Raw genomic sequence first — 11,499 nt, forward strand, 5'->3', positions numbered from 1 at the left:
TTTGTTTACTACATGATTCCATATGTGTTATTTCATAGTTTTGATGTCTTCACTATTCTTCTACAATGTACTGTATGTCAATATGTATTTGTTTTCAATATTTGGTGAAAAAGTCAATCATTGTACGATTTGCAGAGATAATTGAAAATAATGCCATTGTCGATTTATATACAGTGGGGCAAAAAAGGATTTAGTCAGCCACCAATTGTGCAAGTTCTCCCACTTAAAAAGATGAGAGAGGCCTGTAATTTCCATCATAGGTACACTTCAACTATGACAGACAAAATGAAAAAAAAAATCCAGGAAATCACATTGAAGGATTTTTAATGAATTTATTTGCAAATTATGGTGGAAAATAAGTATTTGGTCAATAACAAAAGTTTATCTCAATACTTTGTTATATACCCTTTGTTGGCAATGACAGAGGTCAAACGTTTTCTGTAAGTCTTCACAAGGTTTTCACACACTGTTGCTGGTATTTTGGCCCATTCCTCCATGCAGATCTCCTCTAGAGCAGTGATGTTTTGGGGCTGTTGCTGGGCAACACGGACTTTCAACTCCCTCCAAAGATTTTATATGGGGTTGAGATCTGGAGACTGGCTAGGCCACTCCAGGACCTTGAAATGCTTCTTACGAAGCCACTCCTTCGTTGCCCGGGTGGTGTGTTTGGGATCATTGTCATGCTGAAAGACCCAGCCACGTTTCATCTTCAATGCCCTTGCTGATGGAAGGAGGTTTTCACTCAAAATCTCACGATACATGGCCCCATTCATTCTTTCCTTTACACGGATCAGTCGTCCTGGTCCCTTTGCAGAAAAACATCCCCAAAGCATGATGCTTGACCTCTGTCATTGCCAACAAAGGGTATATAACAAAGTATTGAAATAGACTTTTGTTATTGACCAAATACTTATTTTCCACCATCATTTGCAAATAAATTCATTAAACATCCTACAATGTGATTTTCTGGATTTTTTTTTCTCATTTTGCCTGTCATAGTTGAAGTGTACCTATGATGGAAATTACAGGCCTCTCTCACCTTTTTAAGTGGGAGAACTTGCACAATTGGTGGTTGACTAAATACTTTTTTGCCCCACTGTATATTTTTCATTAATTCAACTATATTCTCTTAAACCATATGGTCTTTCTACTAGAAACCCATGGACAATATGGACACAGATATAAAAAAAAATATATACTATATATGAAAACATTTTTTTTTACCTTCATTTAACTAGGCAAGACAGTTAACAACAAATTCTTATTTACAATGACAGCCTAGGAACAGTGGGTTAACTGCCTTGTTCAGGGGCAGAATGACAGATTTTTACCCTGTCAGCTCAGGGATTCAATCTTGCAACATTTTGGTTACTAGTCCAACGCTCTAACCACAAGGCTACCTGCCGCCCCAAAGTTATTCAAGTATAAATTACCAAAGTTACAATAGATTGCCATAGAGTTTCTGTTATTTACCAAAATGACTGAAGATTCTACTAACTTTGGTAAATGATCGGTAGCTTTGCAACCCTAGTTCTTATGACACAATAAAGTGTATGAAGTACTTTCTGGTGACAATACAAAGTGGATGTGTTCTCTACAGCCCTATAGATGAGAGACTCACCAGGAAGCCAGAGGAGTTGTCCAGGAGGCAGCGGAAGCGACACACAAAGTTCCTCTCCAGGAAGGAGGAGTTCTCTGGGGGGAGCTGCTCAGGGTTATAGGTCACAATGTTCCTGGTGATGTCACTGCTGCTTGCCATGCCTGAACATAAAAAAACAGGGTGAAAGATTGTATAATGAGAGCTTATCATCAAAAACATGGGGCAAAACTTAACTTGAAATATACACACGTAGCTTGAACAGGCTCCCATTGACATCAATCGATGACTTACACAAAAATTCACTGAAATAAACGACCCAAACTTGCCACAAACCATTCCCTCCAGATCACTCACCGTCTCCTCCCTGCTCTGGGTCAAAGGGCTTGGGGTTGAGGGCAAAGTGAAGCTGTCGTCTGAACGTGGCTCTGTCATCTGTGTGGATCAGCTCAAACACACTCTGGTGAACCACGTCTGACTACAGACAGACAAAGAGAGAGGGCAAACTCAACGATTGTACTCTATCAAAGTTAAAAGACAATTCCACCCCAAAAACTATCTTTTGGTATTTGTTTCATTAGTCCATTGTTGATATAGTCCCAAATTGTTTTGCATGTCAGCAATCAAGTTTTCAATTTATATACCGATTTTATAAACATTAGGAACACCTGCTGTTTCCTCGACATAGACTGACCAGGAGAATCCAGATGAAAGCTACAATCCCTTGTTGATGTCACCTGTTATATCCACTTCAATCAAGGTAGATGAAGAGGAGGAGACAGGTTAAAGAAGGATTTTTAAGCTTTAAAACAATTGAGAAATGGATTGTGTACGTGTGCCATTCAGATGGGGAATGGGCAAGATGAAATACTCAAGTGCCTTAAAACAGGATATGGTAGTAGGTGCCAGGCGCACCGGTGTGAGTGTGTCAAGAACTGCCACGCTGCTGGGTTTTTCATGCTTAACAGTTTCCTGTGTGTATCAAGAATGGTCCACCACCCCAAGGATATCCAGGCAACTTGACACAACTGTAGGAAGCGTTGAAGTCAACATGGGCCAGTATCCCTGTGGAATGCTTTGGACACCTTGTACAGAAGGTTTGAGGCTGTTCTGAGGGCTAAAGGGGGTGCAACTCAATATTAGGAAGGTGTTCCTAATGTTTTGTACACTCAGTGTAAAACTTTCAAAATACAGAAATACAGCCGGTATGATGCTTCATTACAGCTTTATTCATGTATTTTGAAGGTTATATATCTTGAAAACTTGATTGCTGACATGCAAAACATTTTGGGACTATGTCAACAATGGACTAATGAAACAAATACCAAAATATCGTTTTTGTACGGTTTTCCTTTAGGTGTAGTTTATGACTATGGCTGTAGCCTCGATTTATTATGGTAGACACATAATAATAATGGTGTCTACAGGCCATATCAGGGTTACTTAATGACATGTGTACTTCACAAATAGTCTGGCCTCCGCTGGAATGGACAACTAATAGGAGCCTTTAGAAGGACCTAAAATAGGAAATGCAACTGTGCTGCCCACCACTGAGAAACTATAACGGCAATGTAATGGAGCTCAGCTTATGTCTGTTATTAAGCAAACAAACCCTGAAGCCACAAGACTAAAGTGGGTCCTGGACACTGTTTGTTTCTGGTTTCCTCGGATTCACTTAGAATTTGGAATTCTGGCGCTCTCTTCAGAACAAGAGGAACAATGCGGTTTGTGGTCAAAGCCATAGTGGACTCTTCAAACCAACAGAGTAACATCACATTGTCAGATGGCACTGAGATACAGGTAACTGTCAAAATAAAGGAAACACCAACATAAAGTGTCTTAAAAGGGCGTTGGGCCGCCACGAGCCGAGAGACCGGGTTTAATCGGCCTTGGCATAGATTCTTCAAGTGTCTGGAACTCTATTGGAGGTACGCAACACCATTCTTCCACAAGAAATTGCCTCATTTGTTTTATTTATGGTGGTAGAAAACGTGCTCTCAGGTGCCGCTCCAGAATCTCCCATTATTGTTCAATTGGGTTGAGATCTGGTGATCGAGACACACACACACACACACACACACACACATCCTTTAAACTCCCTATGCTCCTTTGAAACCCCTTTTTCAAACTCACTGAGATCTTTTCTTCTAACCATGGTAGCCAACATAATGGGCAACTGGGAATTTTTATACGTGACCCTAAACATGATGGTATGTTTTAATTGCTTAATTAACTCACCTGTGTGGAAGCATCTGCTTTCAATATACTTTGTATCTCTCAATAGTCAAGTACTTCCTTGATTTTGGAAGTGACCTGTATTTTGAATGAATTTCTACTGAAAACCAATGTGAAAGGCTTCGTGCGAACTGTAACTCTAAATATAATCCAACTACTATAAAGACTTCTAATTTGTGGCAGAAGTAAACTCTGTGTGTGTTTGTTGTGCTAAACTCCAACGGATTGTATTAAGACTGGCATCCCTCTCAGTGGGGCATCATAGTTACCTGTCAACACTGAATAGACTCTATACTATATATATACAGTGCCTTGCGAAAGTATTCGGCCCCCTTGAACTTTGCGACCTTTTGCCACATTTCAGGCTTCAAACATAAAGATATAAAACTGTATTTTTTTGTGAAGAATCAACAATAAGTGGGACACAATCATGAAGTGGAACGACATTTATTGGATATTTCAAACTTTTTTAACAAATCAAAAACTGAAAACTTGGGCGCAGTAATGACAGAAGGCATGGCTAACACAAAGCACATGTGCTACAATAGCTCATATAGCTCAGTATGGGAGTAGAAGTTGACCAGCACATCCACAACAATGGGATTTCTCTTCGTCTGCGGAAAAGAATGTCATGATCATGGTTATATAAGGAATTCTCAGACGATCATTTCCAGGAAAAAAGGCAAAGCGCGACTGCAAATTTGCTACAAGACGCTTCCTTCAACACCTGCCTATTTTGATTAGTTAACAGGTCGTTGAGTTGCACATTCGCTTTCCTTGATGATAAATGGAAATCTGGATTGTTACCAAGTTATGCAGTGGGCCGTAGCTCTCCAGCAAAGATGGTGCACTGCCTTGCTCACATTGATTAACAACAAATGTTGCCTTTGGTTCTCTGTCTCTTAGAAGATTCATTCTCAAAGGGATTCAACTAGCCTGAGCAGAAACTCAACAAAAGCCCACTTCATCCCCCTAATTCCTAGATGTAATCTGTTTCCTTCATTCAAATGTCTTGCCTTCGTATTTCAATATTAATCTGCACGACACCCGATCATTATTTTTTACAAAGGCAGAAAGTGGTGAGGTTATGCAGTGATGAGGAGCAAGGTTTACATATGTGATGTTGCAGTTGTGTTATGCTACAGATGTTGGAGGTGTTACCTGATGGAAGCCCAGGTAGTCTTGGATAGTAGGAGAGGCATAGAACACATGTCCTTCAGCTGTGACCACCAGCACAAAGCCATTCAGAGCCTGCAAGAATAAAACACAATGTTAAAACAGTAACACACTCACTTATATACACACTCTCACACATACACAAACACGGCGCATGCACGCACGCATACACAAACCAACAGGCACACAAGCACGCGCGCACATACATGCTGATCGTCCTCTCACTTTCACTGTAGTCGAGCGTCGTCCACAAACACATCAATTAGAGTGCTTCATTGAAGAGGACATTTTGTTTATCTGGCGGTATTATAATCTGGCAACCTGTTTACTTGCTATCTGCCTCTGATGCTCTGCCTTCACAGATCCCTCAGCATTGACTGGTGATCATAACAGCCTCCGTCGTGAGAGAAGAAACCCAAACATGCCATTCATCGCCCGGTGCGAAAGTGTACCTGACATGTGAGCGTGAGTAAACAGTGTGCTATAGAACTAGAGAGTGTTCACTGTGTTGAGTGTAGTAAACCTTGTGCTATAGAACTAGAGAGTGTTCAATTTGTTGAGTGTAGTAAACCGTGTGCTATAGAACTAGAGAGTGTTCACTGTGTTGAGTGTAGTAAACAGTGTGCTATAGAACTAGAGAGTGTTAACTTTGTTGAGTGTAGTAAACCGTGTGCTATAGAACTAGAGTGTTCACTGTGTTGAGTGTAGTAAACCGTGTGCTATAGAACTAGAGAGTGTTCACTTTGTTGAGTGTAGTAAACCGTGTGCTATAGAACTAGTGTTCACTGTGTTGAGTGTAGTAAACCTTATGCTATAGAACTAGAGAGTGCTCACTGTGTTGAGTGTAGTAAACCGTGTGCTATAAAACTAGAGAGTGTTCACTGTGTTGAGTGTAGTAAACCGTGACCAGACCTTGGCATAAAGCACCAGGACAACATATTTCACCTATCAGAACTTCGTGCTAAATGGGTGGTCTTGGATTATAACTCAATCCACCTGGATTAACAAACAAATAAACAATGTCTGGCTCTTGAACTACGCATCTGTCTGTCTGTCTGTCTGTCTGTCTGTGTGCGTTGGTTCTGTGAAGTCAGTGGTCTGTACTGTACTGTATTGTACCTGGAGTAGAAGGTCCCCCTTGGAGAAGGTTGTGGCTTCCATCCCATTAATGTTCAGCCCATTCCCACTGGGAAACAGGACACTGCTTTTCTTCATGGTCGCTGCAGACAGAGAGGGGAGGAGAGGGATAGGGGGCGGTAGAGGGGGGGAAAAACAAGCTCACATCAGCACGCTATCCTGAAAGCAATACGCACGGAAGTCTGGGGAGTCTGGGGTTTCTGGGGAGTCTTGGGAGTATGGAGTTTCTGTGGTTTCTGGGGAGTCTGGGGTTTCTGGGGAGTCTGGGGTATCTGGGGAGTCTGGGGTTTCTGGGGTTTCTGGGGAGTCTAGGGTTCACTTTTTCTTCGTTTTTGTTCCCTCAGCCAAGTTCTCCAGTAGGGCTCATATGTTGGCGCTCAGTAAAACATACCAACTCCCTTTCTCACCACTCCTCCTTCACATCCCTGCCCATCTCTCTCTTCCACATTTTTCCACTCTGCCTGCCACTCATTCTCTCCTCCCTCCCTCCCTCCCACTACTGTATCCTCAATTCCCCCTTTCCGTTCTCTCTTTATCTCCCTCTTACTGCCCCAACTCCCTCTCTCCACTCCTCTCACCTGCTCTACTGGCTTCCTTCCCACTTTCACACCTTCTTCACTCATCTGCCAATCCCTCTCTTTAAGGTCACTCTCTCTTCTGGCTTTATCTGTCCTTTACGGACTGTCCTCCTCACCTCTCCTCTGTCATTACCCATTTATCCACCACACCCCCTTATCTCTCCCCTGTCCTCTTCCTCTCTTTCTTTTTTGGACAGAAACACAGAGTTTGTCTCTAAGACACAATGCTTATGTGATTCTACCGGACACAATAATCCGTTTCTATAATTTCTTCTTCTCATCCCTGTCCCTGTACCACAGCCAAACAGAGTGGGATTAGGTGACGCTGAGTGAAAACAACTGGCTTGTGTAAGATTCCGTCATGAGAGATGGTGCTGCTCTCGGTCAATGGGTTTGAAGCCCGGCCATCGCCCAAATGAAAATCATGGTGCTGCTCTCGCTCAATGGGTTTGAAGCCCAGCCATCGCCCAAATGAAAATCCTGGTGCTGCGAGGAAATTCCATCAATCATGATCAGGACTGAACCTCAAATGTTTCTATTTTCCTCTGAACGACATATTGTTGGACGCCAGTTCGCACACATCTGTCGAAGTACCAGCAACATGGGCTATCCATGTTTAGTCTGTAACTCCTTGTAAAAAAAATATCCAGACTTTTTGTTGTTGTTGAACAAGTCAACCTGCCATGCTTTCACTGGAGTGAAAAACAGATGGGCACCAGGTTTAAGGAGGACGCCTTTCCTTGCAATATTAATTATGCATATTTCATAATAGGGCTTTATGAACCGTGTAACATTGTTGCAAGACAAAAAAAGCAAATGGTTTTATTGCAGCTTGCTTGTGGACATTATAGGCATACCATCCCATTTCAAAGACAAGGCCAACCCGATGATGAGTGCAATACTCCATATCATATCAGATCAAACCACAACTCCCTGAAATCAAAGAATTTGAACGAAACCAATACCACGAAAATCCTTTTTCATGATATATATGGGACTGTGCTACCAACCAACGGCTCATATTTCTGGGGCTTCACAGTTATGTGGACTGGCTTCAGGGAAACAACTGCTATGATACGCAATTAAAATGAACAAGGACATCCAGTATTACATACAGAGAAGGTATTCCTAAGATTGCCAAACAGATATGGCTTTCATAACTTTCACAACTGTCCCATTTTAACGACAACTAAATGTTTACATAGAAGCGAGCAGTTGTAATGATTACAGTCGTGAATACTCTCTCTCTCTCTGTGAAAGGGTTCTTCTTTAGACGACATGAGCGACAACCAGTCCAACCATGCATTCCTCTGAGAGATGATTAAAGAAACAAATCTGTCATAAAAAAACAAAGACGTTTCCAAACAGGACAAATAATAACACATTGTATACAATATTTTGCAAGGGGTTAAATATGTGTAAAAAACTATAGTATGCAGATTTGTTTATGTGAGAATGAGAATGGTATGATACGTGTGGATGTGTGTGACTGACCGTGTGTGGTAAATCACTTTTAGGCTCCTGGATTACGATTCCCTGGCTTCTCCCTACCTGGGAAGACTTTCAGAAGAAAGAGTACTAAACAGCCCAAAATGGTACCATTTGTTTTGTTTTAAAAATACATTAAGGGTTTCTTAACATGATCAGTGTTCTGGCTGCGGAGTGGCATTTCATCCACAGTGGAAAAGCCTGATAAGAAAAGCTTTCCACTGTAGTGAAATGTTGGAAGTGCTTCTAACAATAGGAACATCAAAAGCTACTCCACCTGTGGATATTGGGAGGTATCGTATAATCCAAGTCAAATATGTGACAAATAAAATGTTAATGTATTTTTTATTACGTAGAACACAGACTTTTATAGACAAATGTCTCAGATCACTTTTTTTTAAACCTGTCTAAGACCTTCTATGCTGTCTCTACAACTCTTTCAAGTTGCCAATCATTTTCACAATAGTATTTGAGGAGTCTCACATACTCTAGGAGTCTGTATCTGTGGGTACACGTCAACAAACATTCTAGGGTCTTGTCCGTACTATACAGAGTGCACCCCTCTTAATTAAATCTGTGATCACCCTTCATTTAAGCAATGGACCAACGAGGTTGATTGACCTCTGTTGTGAAATGGGAGTGGCAAGACGCCACTGGTCTGTACCTGAAACACTGTGTGACATTCCCAAGAGAGCTACAAAGCCTGTTAAGACAACCACTTCCAGTCAGGGGATTACAAAAAGCGACTTTTGGCACGGCCTCAGTTATAAAAGGAAGGCTGAGATCCCACTGCTTATGTTGTTAATGGCACATACAACGCCCGGGGCGAGAAACGGCAGGGAGTCTGTAACTTTGTTATTACTGCACAGCATTTCAAGGGAGCGAAAGAGCGAGAGACAGTGTGTGCCAAGCTCGTCTACTGGCATTCAGCTTGTCTGTTTGTTTTGGCTGTGCCGGGCCTGTGCCCCCTTTGCCAATGTGAGTGAAGTGCCACATCAGCAAGTTGAAAAGCTCCCAGAAAGTTGGTAGACCACTGAAACTTGACTCATTGTTCACAGCCTCATTTATCTCAACATCCACCCCCTTCCCCCACTAGGGGGCTCCACTTGGTAACATATACACATACTAGCAAAATTGACCCATCTCATTATCTTTCCTTATTTTTCCTAAAAACATGACCAATCTACATGACGCACACTCACACACACACACACACACACACACACACACACACACACACACACACACACACACACACACACACACACACACACACACACACACACACACACACACACACACACACACACACACACAGCTCAGTCCACCTGAGCCCACCCAATCTATGTGAGTTTAAAGAGTAAATCCCCACAGCTGAATGGAGCTTTTGTTTCCCCCTGGTGTCTGAGTGGCATACATCATCAGTCGATGAGCAGGTTCTGACCTGCAAAACAGCTTCAGAGCGAGAGTGAGATGGGGAGAGAGAGGGAGAGAGTAGAGAGAGCGAGAAAGAGTGATGTCTGTTGTAGTAATGTACAGTGTGTTCATGTGCTGTACAGTCTGAGTGAATGAGCATAGGAGTTACCATAGGAGAAGAGCACGTGACGGTTTACTACACTGACGGTTTCCTATTGGGGGAAGCATATTAAACCTTGTTTGTTTTTCTTTGAGGTGGTTTTCCCAGCATTAGGCCTGCAGTGTTCCTCTGTAATCAGTAGATTTACTGATGTCTTTGGAATTGTTCTATACTCTCTTAGTTGACTCAATAGATAACAAAACCAGTTTAATCTGGTTTAATGGTACAAAAAGAGAGAGAAAAAACCTACAAAGTGCATGGGACTGTCTGGGACATACAGTTAAATTATGTTCATTATTTGTGGCTGCAGGACTGACAGCCAGGGATGCTCCTCAACCAGAGGATGTCTGTACATCCCCTTCCCACTGACCCTCCTGACCCCACTGTGTCTGGTTCACTGGGGAGCTAGCCTTGCCCGATTGGGTCTGCTGGGTCGTGGGACCCCCTCAGCCCTCTCCGTCTCAGCCTCAGGAACTCCACTGACCTCCCCAGTCTGGCAGTCAAGTGGTGGACCAGGACTCAGGAGCAGCACAGGAGAGCAGTAACCATACAGTACTGCACAATGCACCGCCACACATAACAGTGCAATAAACGCTAGCAGTTAACAATGGAAAAAAGAAGAAGAAAGAACACAATGCACTGCGAAAGAAAACCAGACTCAAAACACACAGAGCGCTGCTGAGGGCCCACTTACTCACGCAAACAGTGAGGAGGGCAAAAAAAAAATAGGATGTGTTGGATCGTCCAGATTCTGGCTTGGATTGGCCTGCCTTGCACTGTGTGTTTTGGAGAGATTGCCTGTCTATGTGTGAGAGAGGCGGCAGGGCTACACAGTAGGTAGAGGCAGTGTGTTTGTCATTAGGTCTGATATTTAGTCTGTTTTCATTTGTTTGGTCGTTTGATGCACAGCTTGGTTTGCCTGGGAGCTTGTTCAGAGACTTGAGCCTGAGCAGCGTTCATTATGTGTGTGTACTTGTAAATGTCTGTTTCTAGATGGACATGACTTTATGTGAGCATGTTAGCATTCACTTATGTGTGTGTTGTACTGTATGTGTTTATGTTTGTGTGCTGTGTGCGCACTTTCCAAGAGGCAGGCAGGGGGGTGTGTGCTCAGGGGGCCCCTCTCACCGCTAAAAGCGTTGCGTGACTAGAGTGGACGGATGGGCTGGGGAGAGGCCACATCCTGGGATTTTCCTGCGGCAGCTGCTCAGATAAGGGAAACGCTCTTGTCGGTATTGCTTACAAAAGCCCTAGGGGCCCATGCGGGAGGAGGGAGGATGTGTGTGTATGTGTGTGTGTGTGTGTGTGTGTGTGTGTGTGTGTGTAGGCTGCTAGATCAGTCCTGCAGCTTTCAATGAGAAAACCTGTCTTTTGGCACAGACCCAAGGTTTAACACAATCAAAACCCGACACTGCCAGATAGTCGGCTGGACTGTTTTTGCAAGCGTCATTTTGTGTGGTCTCACACGAACACTGCAAAGACGTCTGGCAGTCATCCAGATCCTCACAACCCCTACAATGTTTTCTCTGTGCTTTTTATTTTTCAGTTCAGCAAAGTCCTGACAAATACATGTAAAAGACGACATGCTGTTATCACTCTTGTCCTTCACACAGTCAGCTACCTATGCAAATACCTTCCCATAATACCTGCATTGTCTTTTAGGAAAACAGATTAGCAATGAAATAAAAGACACATTTGCATCAATGTGCTAA

General features: G+C 42.8%; 1 protein-coding gene across 1 annotated transcript in view; it reads right to left on the reverse strand.

Annotated features, from left to right (window-relative positions):
* LOC100135875 (aryl hydrocarbon receptor beta) overlaps positions 1-11,499 on the reverse strand; it is a gene marked incomplete at its 5' end in the record, with an annotated part of 44,594 nt that overhangs the window by 5,630 nt on the left and 27,465 nt on the right. Inside the window, 4 exon segments of the mRNA NM_001124252.1 lie at positions 1,622-1,761; positions 1,955-2,075; positions 4,994-5,083; positions 6,128-6,228. Of these exon segments, the coding sequence (NP_001117724.1) occupies positions 1,622-1,761; positions 1,955-2,075; positions 4,994-5,083; positions 6,128-6,228 (452 nt within the window).

Source organism: Oncorhynchus mykiss, chromosome 3 (genome assembly GCF_057628025.1).
Source record: "Oncorhynchus mykiss isolate SJ-2025 chromosome 3, ASM5762802v1, whole genome shotgun sequence".
Lineage (NCBI taxonomy): Eukaryota > Metazoa > Chordata > Actinopteri > Salmoniformes > Salmonidae > Oncorhynchus > Oncorhynchus mykiss.